General features: G+C 36.7%; 1 protein-coding gene across 3 annotated transcripts; it reads right to left on the bottom strand.

Annotated features, from left to right (window-relative positions):
* Positions 1-5984: 5984 nt before the first annotated feature.
* On the bottom strand, positions 5985-17917 carry LOC128893382 (heterogeneous nuclear ribonucleoprotein 27C-like). 3 transcript variants are annotated; one of them, XM_054154299.1, is made up of 8 exons: positions 17752-17917; positions 16363-16570; positions 16009-16195; positions 13963-14045; positions 13059-13449; positions 10475-10675; positions 6937-7092; positions 5985-6308 (listed from the first exon to the last, which is right to left on the bottom strand). In XM_054154299.1, exons 1-8 carry the CDS (start codon positions 17787-17789, stop codon positions 6274-6276), a joined length of 1299 nt encoding a protein of 432 aa, XP_054010274.1. In that variant the 5' UTR covers positions 17790-17917; the 3' UTR covers positions 5985-6273. The 3 variants fall into 3 exon arrangements, with proteins under 3 accessions (XP_054010274.1, XP_054010273.1, XP_054010275.1); XM_054154298.1 differs by having other exon boundaries at positions 5985-7092; positions 17752-17914; XM_054154300.1 differs by lacking the exon at positions 10475-10675 and having other exon boundaries at positions 5985-7092; positions 17752-17913.
* Positions 17918-21688: the final 3771 nt, after the last annotated feature.

Raw genomic sequence — 21688 nt, 5'->3', positions numbered from 1 at the left:
AAATTAAACGAATGAATATCATAGTTAATGCCAGTGTCAATCTAAAGACGTCTCTGTAAAAACTAGCGAACTCTGTGTTGGTCCCTTCCATGCGACCCATCGTAAACATTCCCCTCGTTGAATAGTTACTGTTCCATTTGTTTATTTCTATCATCCGTTTGTTTTTGGAGGCTCTCGAGTACCGTTCCAACGAAGCAAAGTTTTTCCCTGTTACGTTCGTCCGTTCCGTATTCGATCGCCGAATTTTCCTCCCCGTTGCACTCGCCCTCCCATTCCCCATAGTCTCTGAATTGTGAAAAGCTGAGTTGTGAAGTGGTATGTGAACATGTGTGTCGATGGGTGTGTGTACACGTGTCGATTTTTGTTTCGCGCATACGTTCATCGAACCCTTCTACGTTGATATAAGTTTTCCTCTCGCACTTATAGCAGGGCACTTAACGCAAATGTACATTTAGAATTTGCTCTCTTACGTAAACCTCACTTTCGCGTGTCTGTGTCAACGTGTGTGTCTTTAAACCTGTACGTTTCCCTCCGCTACTATAATAATAGTTCTATTATCGTTTCCCTCCGTCAAAGACGACACGATTAATTTGTCCTCTGTAGTTAGAATGTAATTCCTTAACTGCTTCTATGTAAACGTTATTTAGAATATTTTTTTTTCGGTGTGTACGTGTACGCGTGTACCTGTGTAAGCGTGTCTCCCGCTGTGTACGTCTCTATATGCGTTGCGCATATGTGACACACATTCCCGGCGTTACCTTATCGTTAAATCCGTTCGTCGGGTTTTCTCTCGAATCGCCCGAAAATTGTACCGATTCACGTCACGCATATTCCCTATATCCATCGTTACTGCGACCGAACGAGTGTCGGTTAAGTTGAACTTTAATCGACGTTTTCTTATTATTTTGTTTCTTTACTTAAATTTGTTACTTTACTGTTTGTGCCCGACGATGATAACGATACTTGGCAACAACGCGAGAAGTTACGGAATTTTGGGAGCCGTTAATCGAACACAAGGAAACCGATGACAGACGAAGAATTGGCTCGGGCAGCGGCGTGTAATTAATCACCGATGGATATTTGCGCTCGGATAGAGCAAACGATCAATTTAGCGAACGTTTAAACCGATTCCGTATGGCAATGAACTTTTACGAACGTTATTCCGTACACCTTGGAAAAAAATGCCCGCCGCGCGATTCGCGTTCGAACATTCGTTTATTTTTTTATTTTTGTTTATTCATTATGCTTTCGACGCTGTTCTCTCTCCGTCTTTGCATCAACAAACAAGAAGGGGAAAAATGCGAATGTTGAAGGATCAATCGAAAGGTAATAATACAAGCGTGTAAAAAATGCAATGGCCAATACGTCGTTGTGGTACCAACTAATTACATTAATATCCATTAAAAGTACGATTAAACTCATCGATAAACAACTCGGTTTCTCGTTATAGATTACAATATGAGTAGTAAGTATTTTACGTATAATTATTTAATTATATGACCAGTCTTCAGTGAGCGGGACGTCAAGTATGCGTTAACGTTAAAAACAGACATGTAACGTCCCCGGAATTATAATATATTTATTCGTTTTTTTCCTTTGCTTTTAAATATTGAAACGCTTAACCTTCATTTTTATTTTTCATTATTTACCTAAAATTAAAAGATTCAACATGCGTGCACTACCTAGTTAAATTAAAGACAAGAAAAGGAATACCTAAAATATAAATTACATCTTCGAGGAGTTCGTTCAATGTAACGAAACAAACAAAAAAGAAGAAAAAAAAGAATAATAAAGGAAAGTAATAATGAACAAGATCGAAGATACAGATATTACAGCGAAACTAGAATAATAATTAAGAGGAAAATTAAGTTTACGAAATGCATGAAGTGATGGACAAAAAACGGTATACTGTAAACGCACAGAAAAAGGTCGAAGAATGAATTTGATCCTACGACTGCGTAGAAAGAGATGAGAATACTAAATGTATGTAAAAAGTGTAAAAAGTTATCTCTATCCTGTTAGTAAAGTCGAATTTCTTTTAACTCTCCCCGTCGCAGTGCCTTACGATAATAACGAAATAATAAATCTAACAGCTGTCTGGAGTTTTTTCGATACCTAAACCTTAACGTACAATTAAAGTGGTCTCAGTCCTATGAATCAACAATAAATATTAAACGGTAAAAATACATGATTTGCTAACACACGGTGTCGCCACAAGAATGACAGAGTCTTCTCTCGTCCGAAAAGGGATAAAAAAAAAAGAAAAGAAAGAAAAATATTACCTCAGCCTAAAAACGTATAAATACAAAAAAACTCTCGCGAAATTGTTAGGAATAGGTGAACCTAGCCAGGGAGAACTTACGAAACGATAAGAAAGAATAAAAAAAGAAAAAAATTAGCAAGGGGGAAAAAATTAGAAATGCATAAAAAAGACAGTAACAACCCTGAGAGCAAGCCGCAGTTCGCGAGACCGCGAACACGACAGGTAGTAACAACGGCTAGAATCAAAGTATCTTTCCCTATTTGCTACGTATTTACGTTAATTAGATGCATTATCTCTGTATTGAAAAATACTAATAATATTGCGTTAAATATAAATATATTATCTGTTATAATTATTTAATCGTCAATTATTTCGAATAGTCCCGCTAGTTTCCCGCTTTTCCCGTCGTCGTTTTGTGTTATCTGTGTGTGAGTGTACGTTATTTATTATTTTTTTTTTTTTATTTCTTCAAATCCATTGCTACCACTTTCGCTCGTTATTCACGATAACTATTAACCTCCGACCGTACCCTAAAATATACGTATGTACACAGTGCGGCAAGGCAGCCATATTTCATTAAACTTTGTATCATTTGTCGTTTCCCATTATTTATTTATTTACTTATCTCTTTTTTTTTTTTTTTTTACTTCGTTCCACGCTGGGGTAAAATTTAAAAATCCCTCTGAGACTCGTTAATTATAATATAAATTAATTTACCGCGCTTACCGATTCCAACAAACACATTAATTATCGTTAACGCGTCTATAAAAACAAATTGTATCGATAATCACTTTCTCCCAACGCTTTGCATACACTTAAAAACCTTTAAATTTATTATACGCTTTAACTTTATTTAAAACTTGATAATTATAGTAGTAAGGAATACAATTAGTTAGTTAGTAATAATTATAATCATAATCGATACACTAGTGGTTCTTGTTTACGTTTCGTCTATTATATTACTTTATAAAATAAGTTCTGAAAAAACAGCCGTAGATATAAAAAAAAACCTTTTTTTTTTATTTCTCTCTCTTCTCCCTCTCTCTCTCTCTCTCCCTCTTTCTCTCTCCCCCTCTCTTTTGCTCGATCTATAAAATCCGCCTCTTTCTCACTCTCGCGCGCCCATGCGTTCCCGTTTATCTTTCTCTCCCTCCCTCGCTCTCCCGCTCTCTCGCGCCTTTCGAGTAGGTATTAAATAACATATTTATTTAGAACAACCACAAAGTCACCGCTACTTTTTTTCGCGTTTATCTATATAGCTTCTTATCCATTTACTATTTTAACTCGGATGTTCGATATAACTTGAGTGGCCTGTTTAAATTAATTTTCTTTTAACTTTATTCCCTTTTTGTTTCATTTAATTCTTCCAATGCGCGTAGAACTGTGTACGTGTTGCTTGTGTATCTGTGAGAGTACGTATTATGTTACGTGTTTTCCGTGTAATTACCATAACAATTAGTGTAAAATTGGTTAAATGTTTGATTGGGCTCCCTACTCGTCTCTTCTTGTCGTTTTAGTTTAGTCAAGTAAACGTGTTATTGCGTTGATCCCAGAAGTTTCCACGAGTCGCGTTTGTTATGCTTTCTCTTCATTCCAGTGACTTTTACGTATCCCTGTACTACAGCGCTACGTGATACTGTTAACAAGAACTCCCGACAAGGAAATACACCGAATTTAAACGCGAAAAATGGTATCGAACGTTCGAATGGTTTTATATATATATACAGAATATAAGTACTGTGTACGTAATCGATTAGGGAAAAGTCGATCTGATGGCGAAGAAACTCGATCGATATTTTTTCTGTTTACTTCCGTATTATTTTAATGCGATGGAGACGAAGATAAGAGACAAATGAAAGAAATAATCGAGTATGAGTAGTCACATATATGTATAGATGTATATGTATACGTATATACATATATATGTATATATATATATTATTTTTATTTGTTTTGTCGCGAGTTAAAATGCGTTTACGTTACGAAAGGGCACTGCAATTTGACAAGAAAAAGAATAGTCGCTATGAAGAGACACACTAATCGTATTGAGATCATAACGAGGAAGCTTACTCAAATTGCTGGATCCATTATTGTAACCTACTAATTACCTTGTGACATTGTAAAAAATTTAAAAATTACATTAGAGCGTAATACTTGCGATTTCTTATTGACAAAAGTAAGACACAACGCGACCCGCTCAGTAATAAACATGAGCATATTTGAGAGCATTCTTCCGAAATATTTCTTGTTTAGAACTATGGTAAATCCTACAGAGTAAATACAATTAAGTCATATATTTAATCAGGTAGACTTTTCAGATCGGTGCCCCCCGCCGAGAAAAACCGCACACAAGTTTACACAAATACCCCTCCCTCCATCCTTAGATACCATGATCTCATCTCTAATCATCTAGAATTTAAAAACACTTATAAGCATCATCGTACAATATTTTGTAATTACCATAGACAATAATAATAGTGTGTAATAGTAGTGCAATCGTAGTGGTTGCAGTAGGAGCAGTCGCAACAGTAAATAGTGATAAATAGCTGTAAATAGTTTTATAATGGTAATAGTAGTATAATAGTAATAATTATTATAGAAGTAATAATAATAGTAACAATAATTGTAGCCTTAAACGTGCCTAATAATTAACTATTATAAATCCGAGGTAAAAAATAAACTAGTTTCCACATATTTGATGCAATACAGCCGTACAGAAACCCGTCTGACGGTTAAGAAGTTCTTATGATACAATTCTTTTACGTTCATTTTATTTTATTTAAAAATTCATCATCATCATCATCATCATCATCATCACCATCATCATCATCATCATCATCATCATCACTATCATCATCATCATCATCATCGTTTGCTCGTTTTCGTTCCCGTCCTTTTCCTTCCGTGCGCGAAATAAACTCCACGAATCGAACGGAAACGGAAAAGGACCGGACGAAACTAAATGTAGAGAAATGTGAAAAGCGAAAGACAGTAGAAGAAAAAAAAAAGGGGGGGGGGGGGAAATAGACAATATGTCTAAGACGACTACTATAGTGATATGACGTGAAAAAGTAAATAAAGAAAGATGCTTAAGGAAACTGCACCCTGCTGTCAAAGAGTTATTAGATTAATACATACATCATATTAAAATGATCTAGTTTTTATTTTACACTATCTCTGTAGTTTAGGTATAAGTCAGCCTGTGTGAACACCTTACTTAATTATTTCATTAATTACTCGTTACGTTTTTTCATTTTCTTTATCCTTCGGTTATCCAGCGTAACAACTATTTAATAAATACGAGATCGTGGAGGGACGGGTGTCTCGAAATGTGCAAGTCAAATCGCTGACATTCCACTTGGAGACCGTTAATAATATTAGACTTCTTTTATTTATTATTCTTATTTTCAAATTACCGAAGAGTGGTTTACTAAATGTATAATAATAAGGAGGTGAACGAGCGTCGAAATTTGTGCCATCCACTGAGAATGAAATTCTCAAAAACGAGATCTCATTCACCCCCGTCGTAAATGCTGTTAAGTAATTAATGGTTTCCAGCATTCCTCGTTCTTTACACTCGCTTTTTTACTGTTTCATTTTCTTTTATACGTCACTTAATTCCAACTCGATCTAGTTTATCCTTATAATACTTCTATGTTTCGCTTCCTACCCTCTATCCCAGTGCCATACACAAAAAATTCGCTTGCACCATGGGTGTTCCTTTTTTTTTTTTTATTTTATTTTAATCGTAAACTCTTGATCTCCCTTCGTTTCGTAAGTTTTCTGTTTCTTTTGCGTTTGTCCGTTTTGTTTTGTTTTATTATTATTTTTTTTTTGCGGTTTTACCTCTCTTTTTATTTTATTCTTGAGTAAGTATGACAGGTTCCGTTCCTCTCGCTGTTTTCCAGTTTATTTCGAAACCCGACAAGATCATGGGCCGTTCTCGCGAGCGATCAATGAAATCAATGTTTCGAGCAACCTAACACCCTCTTTTTCTTGACGCTTCCGTTTTACAAACTTGGGCAGATGCTGCCGTCTCTTCTCTCTTTTTAATGCCGAAAAAAGATATGTCGTAAAGTATCATTTGAATCAACTGCGAATACGACCGCTCGCGAACGACATGCTGGCTCGGCTAGAGACATTCTTTGCTTCAAAAAATATAAAGAAATGAAAAAAAAAAAATAGAGAAAGAAGACGAAAGTAATCGCGGATTCGACAAAACCACCGTCCACGCTACAAAGAAAAATTCCAACCACAAATACTCCCAAACGTGATCGATTCCAGAATCCTGTAAAAAGAAAAACTATCGATATTCAAACTCCCTAAAAAATGAACTACCGACAACTATCAATGTACAACGATTCGGAAACAATGCGTCCCCGTTCAAACTGTTCTCTTTCCATTCGTTCGCAAAGAATGTCCCAGGATCCGAGCGCAGATTCACGATCGATATACAAGTTGCGTTTTCTTTTTGTTATTATTATTGTATTTTTTTTATTTTTGGTTTGCGTATTTTTTTTTTCCCCCGAATATGTAATAAGAAATACCCCACGAGCAAGGCCAAGCCATTCAGCGCATCTCTCCATCACGGGTCAATTAAAATGGTCATGAGGTTTGCCACTCTTTGAAATCAAAGCCTTGCTGGGGTTTAGGGGCGCTGGCGGCATACCCACCTTGGTTGCTTTCTCCTCCCTGATATGAACGCTGAGGATAACTGGTGTCAGCGTAATTACCATATGCGGAGTACCCAGTGTAATCCGGAGTCTTAGCCGAACTGCTACTGGACCCAGGTGCACCTGAGCCGGTTGTCTGTCGTGAATACATATCACCTGGAACATGGATTTTCAACCTGACATTATCCACCCTCGCCACTTACCCCACGTCTCAATTATTCAGAGAAGCTGGAACTACTTCCAACGAAGATACATTTTCGATACTTTTCGCCCCGGAATGCTAAGACGATAAATGATCAACTAAGGATCGCTAACGCGACGAATCGTTCAACTACGGCATTCTACGGTCGAAGAAGAAAGCGCTCGACGAATAAAACTCTGAGCATGCGTTTCGAGAAACCTACCGACCTTCCTTAGAAAACAAAATTAAAAGGCGACCGAGCTTCTCCAACGAACGAAATAAGTATCTAAAATATATCTCGAGTATCTTTTACTTATTTACAAATACGTCAGTGTGTGTTCGTGTGTGTACGTGTTCGTTTGAAATAGCGTAATTATATTTGTACAAAAATGCTGAGACCAGTACGGTTTTTTGGATTTGGATACGTGAAGCATGTTCTGCTCTGTTCGCTATCTCGTTTTTCTATGCTTCGTAAACAATTGCAAACTTATAGTGAAATGTAATTTCGTAAAGGATTCTCGAGGAAATAAACTTATCGCATAGAACAAGCGGAAAATAATACTGATCTCAGGTTTTCGAGGACGAATCGATGTCTATCGTTGCTCCGAGACTGAGTTCGACTAAGTTGATTATTAAAACGAACTTCGTTCTTCGAGATCGATATTGAGTAACGAGAAATTGCAACAATCGTTGGTGAACTTGGAACGTTAAGACATAAATTCGTCGCAGATTCTGCAGGTAGGCAATAAAGGAAATGAAAGGAGCGAGAGTAGGATTGCACTATCATACATTACTGTGAATCAATCGTTTTCAGAAAAATTTGAATCTTTGATCTCTTTACGACAACGCCTTAAAATGTAATATACATAGACATATTCGAAAAATTAGTTCCAAATACCTACTCTATTGCTAACAGTGCCACGACAATAACTAGTGAAAATATTAAAAAAAAAAAAAAATAATAAATAAATAAATAAAATAACTTATCAAAGGGGTACTGGCCAGCTATTGTTTCTAGGAGGTACTATTTAAAGTAAAAATAAACAGACAACCAACGTAAGTAGAAAGAAAATACTTGTATTGGTTCGCATAGGACGAGAAGGTGATGAGACAATTGAAACGAACAAAAGAATTTTTTGAACCAGAAGTGAAATGACGGATGAATAAGTGCGAGACTCGTATGATCACTACTATAGCTAGCTAACAATCATAAGCATAAGAAGTATTCTAAGCGTAGCTCCAATCTTATGTTTTCTACGTCTAAGTATCGCAAAAATTTTCTTTGCTATTTAAACTTCTCTCAAATAATTAAATACATATTTGTGATTCGTACACGATCGAAAGGTACATGCTTTTGTAATTCTGCACGCAACAAATCAAGCGTTAAAGACACGAACATCGGGATCATCGGTTAACAAAACGAACTAATAAATTTGCAAGTATCGAAGGGATTTGGAGTCGCGCGGGAATTTCACGGAAGGGGGTGGAGGCAAAATTTGACTCGTTGGAAAAGAACGTAAATCTCGTCTCGTTTGAAATGTAAAGGAACAAATCGTTATCATTTTTCCAACCCCTATGCGCAAAAGCTCGTCTCTTCCGTAATACCCAAAAGCCGATTAGTATTTGTTAACAGCGACATTGACACAGCCAAATGATGAAATGCTAGGGACGTGCCAGATTTCGATGAGACTTTGCACAATTGTTCGTTGATCCTTGAGAGTTCTTGAGAGTATTTTCGGTAAAAAAAACACCATTCGTATCAGACTATCGCATTTATTTTAAATATTAATAAATATCGTGATGTTTCAAATATAAATTGTACTATTTTCGACAGGTCTGTGATATGGTAGGAGCAAATTTCCGAAAAATTCATTTTCCTTCCATATCTTCCCCATTCTTAAGAGAATATTCTTTATTAAAAATTCACGCCCTAAGGGTGAAACGTTAGGAATACGAAACATGTTACAGTTCTCGGACTGAACCAACGAGCATTCGTGCAAAGATTTATTCGAATCAGGATCTGACAGCTCGCGACGTTCCCTTATCAGTGGCATAATATTACGATAAACCACCCTCGCAATGGAACAGCCTCGAGGCGTTCAAACGGCACGCAATTTATTAAGAAGCAAAACGCGATCTGGCCGCTAAGATCACAATCATGCCGGTATTTTGACAAAGGATGAATGATTACACGGACGAGCCATCGTTTCGTTTCGTCGTAAACAATCGATCGCTAACAAAGGAAAGGGAGGCATGTGTTAACCCTTTGCACTCGGATGTCTCTTCTGACATCGTAAATCCAGGAAAACTTTATTAATGATTACACTGAATAAAAAAAAAAGTAAAACTTGTAAAAGTGTACGATTCCTTGAAAATTTCTATTTTCAAATAGCACGAGGAATCAAATTCGAATATGGTAGATCTATTAAGATATACAGGGTGTCCCAGAATCAGTGTAAGAACTGGAAATGGGAACTGAGACGATTCTGAACCAGAAGTTCCTTTGGAAAAAGATCGGATGATGGTTCGTTTTTGAATTATTAACGAAAAACCGTCGACCAATCACAGCGCCCGAGTAGCCCGCGCTCAGCCGCGAGAGGTTGGCCCAATGGCTAACTCAATGGTTGCGATTGGTTCGTAGTTTTTCGTTAATAATTCAAAAACGAAGCGGCATTCGAAATTTTCGCAAAGGAAATTGTGCTTCAGAATCATCTCAGCTACAGTTTCCCCCATTTCCGGTTCTCCTACTAATTCTGGGACACTGTATATAACAAATCTGAGCTTGTGTTACATGGAAAAAGAATGCGTGAATATTCTACGCCTTAAAAAAGCGACAAAGAACATTTGTCTAAGAGAGTAAAATATGAAAACATATTTTGTATGACACGGTGCAATTCGTGAAGATAAACAAGGAAGCCTAAGATTGCAACTTAAAGATAGAAACTATCGATGGCATATCTACGACTGCTTCACACATAATCACGTACTAGTATAAAATTTTGATCGTTGACATAAATATCTTGCTCTATCGTAGACATAATAATGTCTAAAGATTCGTACAAGCTCGAGTATCGTTACAGTAAATCACATGCCTTATAAGTTACGTTACGGCGATAGGGCACGATTCCTGCACATTCCGTAACGAAACGGCTCCGAGTGCAAAGGGTTAAAAAGAAAATACAACCGAGAATTCCAGAGGATGTCGGGGCCTCGTTTAACCAAACTAAAGTGAATATAAAACAGAAAACGAAACAGTAGATGACTTTAGTTTAGACTCGAATAGGTGAAACTGGAGCTGTATGATGCGAAAGGGTGGAAAGAGGAAAGACTTTTGTTTGACTGAGCTTGAAGACTCACCCTGCGGGCCAGAGGGGTTCGAGTTGGAGTTGGGCTGCGAGGAGTTGGGCTGAGGGGGCTGAGGTGGTGGCTGGGTCCCAGGAGGAGGCCCATTCTGTGGCATGTTCCAGGAGTTCCAGGAACCCCCGGGCCCGCCCCCCGCAGCCCCGCCAGTACCCGCCGTGGGCCCGTAGCCCCCTGAAGCGGCCGCCGCCGGCCCACCTGCGATCATCAACCACACAAAACACGTGTCACCGACCACCGTCGTCTTCTTATGCTTTTTTTCAGGATACGTTTACACTGCAGCGACCATGCTCCGTTGCAGAACACGCTTGAAGTCCTCGAAATGAGCCCAATTCCATGAAACGACGATTCGCGAGGGTGCCGATAGCGAATTATGGTTCTCCACCGTCAACAACGGTCAACCATCGCAAACGACGATCTTTCCTGCTTTAGGAGATGAACAAACTCGCGGTTCTGCGTCTAGGGCTCGTTTTCACGAAGGTACGAGGGGGTAATGTCTCCGAATGCCCATTATACTTCGTACTACTTGCACAATTGATTTCAAGGCGTTGTTATTACTATATGATGATATATAATTTCTGGTCCACGATTGTAGGAGTATCAATGCTGGTTTGATGCTGAGTTCTCAAGAGTCTTCGTACTTCAGCAACAATTGTTTAACCCTTCGCTTGAGAATAATACTTTTAAGACCAAAAACTATGCCAGCTCTTATGTCCTTCGTGTATGTACTAAACCGAAGAGTGCAGATTATTTAAGTAAATTCGAGATAAATTAGAAATATAATCACAGGTTGAAGAGTGCAAGAGACTCGGCTGGAATGGCAAATGTCGATTCAATTAAGCCTTGAATGAGTTACTAATTAAATAACGAAGCCCCGGGGTCCCTGCACAATCGTCTAAGGGTTGGCTGAATCACCGAAGCATATTCACTTTTTAACTTTAAAATTAATCTCTTCGTCACGCCACTGAAATACATGATTTTTCCAACAAAGATCACAATAAACGAATTTTCGTAAACGTATAAACTCGATATATTAATTTGTCTGTGCTTGTTATCTTTAAATGCTTCAAGTGCATTTTGCGCCGTTTGTTGTAACGCGCGCGCTCGTCGCAGCAGTGTAAACGTACCCTAACTTGGTCAACCACTTCAGTGCCAAGCATGCACCGGTGAGCGGTGTTTCAATCGAGTAATGATATCTTTCAAATGAAATACGTTTTGACAAACGCGAGCACATGCTCACCGTTCTTTCCGGCGACAATTCTAGAAACCGCTGGAAAAGATATGTGGACTTTAAGCAACAGACTCCGAAGCGTTTCAATCACATTTTTCTTTTATAATGTCTATCGCTAATGGTGAACTTACCTCTGAATCTTCTCTTCTGAAATAATGTGATGATAGTTTCTTCTGCAGAACAGTGAAGGCAAATTTATTGAATGGTATGTTTCTATGAGTGTAGGAATTTGAATTGATAACGCGCAGATTAAGCTTGCCCGCTCGTTGCAGTCTTGGCACTTGAATGGGTTAATTTTGCTTATGAAATTTTCTTTTCTTTTCTTTTTTTTTTTTTCTTTTTTTTTCTAGTCTGTTTAACGGAACTCGTTTGACGTCGTTCGACTTAAACGTTCGTGCTTGGCTGTCTCAATAGACAATCAAGCACAAACTTCACAGATAAGATTATGAGGTCCAATGTTTCAAAAGTGTTCATTGCGTCGATTCAGGCTCGAAAAAATGAAGGCGGAAAAATAAATATTGAACGGAATTCGAACTGTAATTACTTTTTTTTTTTTTTTAATTAGGCGATGATTGCATTCGTACGAAGGGTGAAGCGAAACTGTCGCACGGTAAAGGAATGTAGTAGCGCTGGAAAATACGCTACGTTTGAAGAGTGTATGGTTATCGAGTGAATAATGAGCCTAAATTGACACAATTTGATATTCATTTGGTATTTATGATGTCCTATTGTATTCTCTTTCCATGATATAACCTCCAGGGGGCATCGAAACAAAAATTTACAATTAATTTGTACATTATAGGTATTTGTTTTCTCATGTTCTTATCTTTCTCTTTCTTCTCCTAACATCTCCAAGGAGGATGGAGGGGGAGAGGACAGGATCAAAGTTATTGTTAATCTTTATAACTATGACCTTATCGTGTGTTGTCCTAACAAATGCGTAAATGGTATCGACATTGACGAATGAAAACTGAATTATCGTCGAAACAGTGTTATTCGAATTTGAAAGTCAACATTGCCGCTATCTCTGTCTCTCTTCGTTGCAATTAAAATACCGTACAATCGTTACGTCTTGTTTCGCAACAAGCGAAATAACATGGAAACATTCGCGGCTACGATCGCGCGTATAATTCGAAAGTTGAAATTTGAAATGCGTTGAAAGTTGAAACGCGTTGAAATTTCTACCGTAGCAAAAATCGAGAGTTTCGCGATTGGAACATATGTCTTTTTTAATCCTTTCAAACTCAAAACGTATCCATCAACGTTACTGTTTTTAATTCATATAGTCGAATTTGAATAAGTGACTAAGAATTAGAAGAAATTAAATGGGAACAGGTCGTAACGACTCACCATAACTTCCGTAACCTTGGGTGGCTGCCGCAGGCTGGACGTTGTAACTGCTACTCCACTGATGGTGCGGCGGTGGTGGGATTTGTTGCTGCTGAGGTGGACCAGGTGGTGCACCCCAACCCTGAGAGTTATACTGAGTGGTATAACCAGCGTATCCACCAGTCTGAGGACTGGTGCCCCAACCCTGATACTGCTGCATCATGTTCCCTGGCGGTCCCATCGGACCACCCATCATAGGTCCACCCACGTGTCCATTCGGACCACCCATAGGCCCCATATTCCCAGCCATTCCCATCGGAGGTCCACCAGGTTGCGGTGGACCCCACTGTCCCTGATGACTGTCGTTCATTTTGCTAGAAGAATCTCGTGGTTCGGCACGCTTGATTTCAACCTGAAACAAAAAACGAACGGAATCACAGGTAATGCAACTTTCCACTATCCCTCTCAAGAATTTAACTAATGAAATCACTAAATAGGACTCCAATTTTGATCAAACTAAAATAACCCCATTGTTGCCTCAATGAATCTCCTTTCGTAAGTACACAGTTATCTAAGTTTGTTAAAACTCGCCAAGTCTTACATAAATTCTAAATATATTCTAATTTCTTTTTAACTTTTATATAACGCATGATGTACGGTATTCTAAATCTTTTGTTCTTCTTCTTTCTTTTTTTTTTTGTTCTTTTTAAACTGACACTTATATAATAGTAACTAAACGTACAGTCATTAAGCGTAACACAGTACGAAAAAATTGTGTAAAATAAAATAAGTACTATAACTAACATTAATAATATATAGAACTATGTGGTACATAATCGTAACATTATATTAACAGTCGTACTTATTATTATTTTACATTACAGTAATCTAATAATGTATATGCTAGTGTGTAGGTATGCTATACCTGTTTTCCATTTAAGTTGACGAAATGCTCTGCGACACACCGGTCCACGGCATCTTCATCCTCGAAGCTGAGAAAGCCAAATCCTGCCGTCCAAACGTGACAGTATATCAAAAATTGCCCCATATGTTTATACAACAAATACAATGTTTTATTTGTTTTTATATATATATATATAACCCCGACTCCTGAATTTGTATCATTGCATATTAGGCTATCAACGTTACAATTCATTTTTGTAAATTTTTATTTGTTACAAGCTGGTCCATTACATCTAATTACTTTTGTTGCATCAATGATAATAATAGTCGTTAGTTTCAATTTAGTATATCTTTTATGGTTTATAAATAATACTTATTACATGTAATTTTAATACCGATTAAAACATGCACCTTGTGAAATTTTTAATTACTTATTATAACTATTCATCTTATATGTTTGTAAAGGTTAAAATACTTAATCTAAAAAGTTTATGATGGCTGATTTTAAGAAGCTCTTTTTATTTATATTTCTCTCGAAATTAGAAATATTTAAACAATCATAAGATTGATGGGAATTAAACGATTAACATTAAACAATGTCAAATTAATGTTATTTAAAGTTATGTGTTATGTTAATAAAGATAGAAGATTACACTCCTGAAAAACTTTGACTAATCGTATTTAACGAAAGCCCTTGTTAAACGTGTAAATAATTTTTAATTATAGAAAATAATCTGTATTGTTAGAAAAATAAAATGGCGCGAAAAGAGGTTTTCGTTGAACTCGTCGAGCACGCTAACTTCTTGAATGCAGCCACCAAATGTAAAATAAATATTCAAAGAAGAAATAAATCGAGTCTGTCATCGTGAACGTGGATAACTACGAAATTTTTAATCGTAAGAATACCGATGTTATTGCAAAAAATTTTTGTGCACTAAAAGGCCACTGAAAATTAATATTATCCTAATTTATGTAAAGATATAGTAATTATTAACTGTAGACTAACATTTAAGATTAATAATTTATATAATATATACCAGTTAAGGATAAGTATAATTAAATGAGAGTATTATTCAGTGGATAAGATAATAGATGGATAATATCTAATAGAGAACAGGATTTACAAAGTATCTTACTAATAACTTAACTTCGACTTAAGTTATGTACATTTAACTTATGTACTTAATAATCTATTCTTAATAAAACTTAGCCAAAATCACAATATGTATAAATACATTTAATGTAATTTAGTGTAACATAAAGTATCTTAATATGTTTTAAGGTAAGACAAGGCGAATTATTAAGAGTAGCAAAACAGGATAAGATAGCTAAATAAATAACTATATATAATGCATATAAGTTTCAATGTATGGAGAGGGACCTTAAAGTATTTCGTAAGTATATGTCAAAAACAAACAATATTAATTAAGAAGTCTATGAATCAGGATGTATTAATTATAATTACTAAGGGAAACAAGAGCAGGGTCATTAAAAAAAAAAAAGGGTAATCAAGCAGAGGAAGTTCAATGACCATTTATTATTGACGCTTAAGCGTAGAAACATATTCACCTTTTAACTAATTATCTGCTAATTCTAATATTCATATTCAATCTTTACATGAATGACTGGATAAAAATTTTGATATCGTACTTTCAATGGGTGTGCTGCATTCAAGTCAGAATTTTTGATTCGATGTGTACGAAATATTACGATCAACGCGTACCGTATAATACATGCGCGCATGAATTATTTGTTTATGATATTTCTTTACAACATTGCACATATTATTTGTGTTATGATTTTAGAAAATATTTAATTCAAGAATTCTGACTATGTTCCTAGTCACGCGATAAACATGATGACATAAATAGTCGACTTTAAATGTTTAAACAATTGTCTTTCGTAGCTTCCATAATAAATAGAATAATTAAAAAAATATATGTTAAGATATACGAAAATATGGACAGCATTGCTTTTATTAGGCTAATATTGTATTTGTTATAGAGATATAATGGAAACTACTCCAAACAATGCCACTGTATAAAAATAGTAATCGTTATGTACTCACCCCTAGATTTTTTCTTTTCCTGGTCATACATTATCACTACTTCCATAACTTTGCCAAATCGAGTGAAGAAGGACCTCAGGTCAGTTTCCGTCACGTTGCTTGGTAAACCACCAAGAAAAACCTTTGGAAAGCCACCACTACGTTTCGGCTTTTGTTGAGTGCGCGGATTACAGGGCTTGGGATCAATCTGTAACATAATGTAAATAGTTCGTTAAACACGTTTTTAATTTAAAATTTTTAAAAATGTCTATTACATATCATGGAATAATTACGAAAAAATTGATTGTTTTTTGGGGCAAAATTATTTAGATGTGTTTCTTATCAATGCTTTTCAATTATAAAACCAATACATACTGTACGCCCATCGAGTTGATGCGGCCCATTTTGGAGAACCAAGGGGACATTAGCAGGATCGCTAAACGTTACAAATCCAAATCCACGACTGCGACCAGACTCACTGTTCTTCATAACAACACAGTCAATTACTTCGCCATAACGGCCAAAGTATCGCTGCAGATTTTCTTGTGTTGTTTCCCAGGACAAACCACCAACAAACAGCTTTCTGTAACAAACAGATGAACAATGATTAATATAAATACACAAAACACGATTACATAATTAGTATTAATGAAAAAAAATACAAATATCTTTGAATACATACAAATTTAAGAAAATTTACTTTATTTAAAATTTTTAAAATTTTTTAAATCTGTTGTAGGTCTATATAAATAAACTCAGGTAGATTTATCATTAAATATGTAGTATATTCAAATTAATTCTTTATAACTACAGTAGTTCTGAAATCATACTTGTTATCTATACTTTTGAGGTTTGATTAAACTGTTATCAATATATCAATTATGGTTTCGGGTTAATACCATGATCTATAAACAATCTATGTGTAAGGAGGATTTTAAATAAAGCTAGAATAAATATAGCATACTCTGCAGCAAATAGTTTTTTACTCAAATTGTAGTAACCAATGTATTATATTACCCTTGTTTCATCGATAATTTTTCAAGTCTTATAAAATTTAAGAAAGAAATTTCATTCTTATATACAAAAAGAGTTTCTCCCCTCGAAACTGTATTCAAAATTTATATAAAAATCCAAGCATGATTCGCCGCTTACCCAAATACCTGGCGATATTCGGGTCTAACGAAATGCGTGGAAGAAAATCCACGCAGCGAGGGAGTATCGAAATGCACTCTGATCTTTCAGGATATAGAGCATAAAAATAGAGAGTCTAGAGCTAAAGGATGTAACGAGCAACGATGCAGCGGCGTACTTTCACGCCGAATTCAATCGAAAACGTACGATTTTTGTCAGCCAACCTTTCCCCATTCGGGTCGTTAGATTCCTCCGGAAAAACGGGCCAGCTTTTCGCCGGATGAAAAGACCCGGGGCACAAGAGCGAAGAAACCGGCATCGGTGAATTATTCCCCCCTCGCGAGAAAAACTACACATCCAACCGCTCGTTGCTTCGGGGAGAAAAAAGTTTGGCTTCGTCTCGTACGATTTCTTCGATACGCGGGCTCCGATGACGTTTTACGAGACGCAGATAACCGTTTTAACTCGAGATCGGACGTACACGGAGGAGGAAACGATAGGCACGAAGTAACCGCAATACGCAAATGGAGATCCCACGCAATAAACTCGACGGGCCGTGAACGCGTCCCGATCGAATATTTCTCGCGTGGAAAAGCGTCTACGAACGGTCGCCGAGACGGAATTTCTACTCACCCCTTTTCGTCGTCGTCCATTTCGGTCTTCACTCTCATAATATTTCACTTAAAACTACGAGAATGTTGTTAGTATTAGGGCGCGAATGGGAATATGGCACGATGCTTAGCGCGAACGAGGGTAATGGCTCCCCACAATGAACGCGACGTCGAGAACAGAATGTAAACGTAACGAAGCGACTCGCGTCACTTCCGCCGAACGACTAGTCAAATCAGCAACCGTGCGCGGCCTCCACCCAGGGACGGTCGCAACGGAACCCTGGGCCCTGCGACTAAATAATATTGATGAAGAAAATCTTGGTTTAAAAGAAGAAACATTAGTCCAAGTATTAAGTGCTTGTTACATATGGCAATTTCAATCTTTGAGATATTGCGTTCTTTTAAAAGAACGTTTTGAACATGGTTTTTGTTGTCCATAACAAACATAGAGTCTTTGCTGTCTATAGTAAAAATTCTGTAAAAATTCATGGCACTAGGTTTAAGTCACTACTAAAAAATTCAAAAGGTTTTTTGAATAAAAACAGTTCTTTCTTTAACGAACCAGACTTTATATACGCTTTGCTTCGTACCTTAAGTAATTTGAATTTGAATTTGTAATTTGGCGCGTCCATAAAGCGCGTCGATTCTTCTTTAAAAACATAAATACCAACACCATAAAGGGAAGTAGTAATTAAATTTATATTATAACAATCCACCCAAGAATCTTATCCTTCGTTTACTTAATGATTAAATTGTAACATCTTAATTTTTAAGACCTTTTATCGCCATTCTAAATAGATATCTTATATATCTATAGACTTATGCGTTAACGACCCTATTTTATTTGTTATCAAAGTTACTTCACTAAGTTTATTTCACACTCGTAACTTATATTCGAACGAGTAAAAGCGTCCTTTTCGTTATTAAAAACGTAGAATATTGTTGAAATGTACAAGTTGTGCGTTTGGGGTCGCGATGCATTAAGTTTCGTATTGGCACGGTCCTGAAAAAGATATCGCGTATAGTTGGTGAACCTAACCTCCGAGGAAACAATCGATAAAACGCCTGACAATAATTTTTTCCTTGTAATAAGAAAGATTGAATGGAAAGTACACGCCAGTCAATATATTAGTTGAATGCAGTAGTGCATATGGGTTCAACGATCTGTCGTCACATAGCTGATTCCCGCCATTTTGTTCTGAGATCGGCGCCAAGATTCAAATCGACTACTTCACAAACAATCATTTTTGCGAATATTTATGCAAATTCGTATTTTTACAGGTTCAAATTGTAAATAAATGTTTGAATAAACCATACCTCGTCTTCTAAACAATCTAACGTTAATATTTTATATATTTTTGCATTAATGCGAATCCTCACAAATTATCTCTTCACTCGACATTAATGCATGAACATCCGCGGTCTACTTATCACGAACTCCAAGTTTAATAACGAGAGAACAAAAGTAATCATTTTCTTCTTAGATAGAAAGCAATCTTCTAGCCGTTGCATAATGCATAAGAGCCACCACATTGTGCAATGCATTACTCTTTCTACCGGTAATAATTTCATAAGGCACTCGTGCAGAACGACGCGAGCATCGAGTCCGCGTAATTTTACACGTTATTGCTCTGAAATTTAATTAAGAACGGTTCGATTAAATCGGAAATGAAATACGCACAGAGACCAGTTTTTATTTCGCGGCAAAGGTGCCGCGCAAATCGTGCTCGCGTTAATAAACATGTCAAGTTATTAAGAAAATTGTAGAACAGACTTCGAAAGTAAATAACGGATAATTTAAATGATTCGATATTTCCTGAATATCTCTTGCCCCCTTTTCACTTTAATCATTCATGCCATGGAAAGGTAAACTCTCTTATCTGATAATACCGTGATAGCAAGAAATCCATACAATTGGAGACCCGTCGTAAACTTGCAAAAGCTATGCGTCATTTCTCCATAACAATTTCATAAGTCGCTCCGAAATACTTTTAAGGTACGCGGACACATTTTCGATGATTTCGGTGAATTTTCGGATTTTAGATACGCGAACAATGAAAGCCTGTTCCCGGTTTCTCCTTCACGTAAACCGACGAGTCTTCATCGTCGAGTTCACGCATATGTTGTCAGCGACAGCCGACTTCCCGGGAAGCTATAAACTCTGCACGTTGTCGAGGAATTGTACCGGGGATGTGTCCCAAGCCTAAACCATAACATGTGTATAATTCCGAGGATTGGTTCGTCTCATTTCACCGTCTTTCCGCCCGATGGATTTCGTCGAGCTGCTAAAAATAAAATTATTTAACGTGCCCCCGTCGCGAGTGTACTTTCCGATTTCTGAGTCATCCATCAAGCTGAATCACTTTCGTCGAAAATCGACATACTGCAGGCTTAGAAGTGTTTTTTCTAATTCCGTGATAATTAAACTGTGGACTTATGTATATATATTATTATTAGAGTATATATATTTTTAGTTAGATTTTTTAAATGGCGAAGAATTCATTTAATTGTAAATTGAAATTTGCTTGTTGATCGAGTTTGGCAATATTTCATTCGAGTGAAATGAATTTTATTGGATATAAAAAGCAGTTCAGGAATTCTTCTTCACCATTCGGTAAAAATTTAAGTAAATGTATGTATACTCGAGTAATAATATAAATCTCGAGACAGGAGACACTAATTCGAGACGATATTCGGATCGTGTTTCTAACGTTTTTAAAGCACACCTACGTTTCGTCATCGCGTCTTAATCCGATCGTTCCGGTCGAACAAGGATCGAGCGTGGAGATAATGTGAAACTCACGAAGCGTAAAGGTAGTTCAATTCGCTTCTATTTCGACGGAAGTTCCTGCTTTACGAACGTCAGGCCACAGTGTGTCAGGTTCGAATGTTCTTACTGGCACGTTTGCACGACACATTTACACTTGAATTTCAGACCAGAGATTCTCGAAGGCATTAAAACCATTGAAATATTATAGATAGAGAAGAGGAGACATAGTAAAAATAAATGGAAAAAAGGGTTAGAAAGAGAAAAAGGAACTGCGGTGCCTTATCTATTTTTATGCTGTTATTAGAAATAATTAATGTAATAATAACATGTTATGCTTTTATTATTCATGTAAATGTGTCTATGCGTGTAATTATTAAAAGCATACACGATAATCCTTAATTATTGAAAATGATATAAAAATGTCGAAGATGGAAACAGACAGGGTGACGCGGTTCTCTTTTTCCTTTGGCTCCGCTACTCTACCAATAATATCTCTATGATCATGTCACATTCATAACCAAAGGCTCGCATACAAATAGAATGATTTTACGGTTCGTTTCGTGTCACGGCACTTCGTTGTGCATACCTACGCACGAGTGCCTGCGAAAGACAATATCCATCCGACGAGATTCCAGACGCGTCGAGGAACCGACAAGAACCGCGCTCGAGAGATACCAGAGGTTCTTACGCAATCTCTCGTCTTCTCGCTCGTTATCCATCTGCAGCGCAAGAATTTAAATTTCGAGTACAGGTAAATTAAAGAAAAACGAGGCTGACGAAACACAGGCTCATTTACCTTTGATGCCATGCACGGTGGACTCTCGTATGACGCCATTGACGGGACGTCTGTCAGAGTAATACTCTTGAAAATTTCTACTGCAATTCAATTTTGTTTAGAGACTATTGGAAACTATATGATCAAACATGTCTGACTAGATCAAACAGGTTAGACTAATAGTCTTGAATATTTCTACTGCAATTCAATTTTGTTTAGAGACTATTGGAAACTATATGATCAAACATGCCTGACTAGATCAAACAGGTCAGACTAATAGTCTTGAATATTTCTACTGTAATTCAATTTTGTTTAGAGACTAGTGGAAACTATATGATCAAACATGCCTGACTAGATCAAACAGGTTAGACTAATAGTCTTGAAAATTTCTACTGCAATTCAATTTTGTTTAGA

The sequence above is a fragment of the Hylaeus anthracinus genome, unplaced genomic scaffold (genome assembly GCF_026225885.1).
Source record: "Hylaeus anthracinus isolate JK02 unplaced genomic scaffold, UHH_iyHylAnth1.0_haploid 27399, whole genome shotgun sequence".
Classification (NCBI taxonomy): domain Eukaryota; kingdom Metazoa; phylum Arthropoda; class Insecta; order Hymenoptera; family Colletidae; genus Hylaeus; species Hylaeus anthracinus.
Note: the sequence above shows the minus strand (reverse complement) of the source record. Positions and strands in the feature narration are given on the sequence as shown.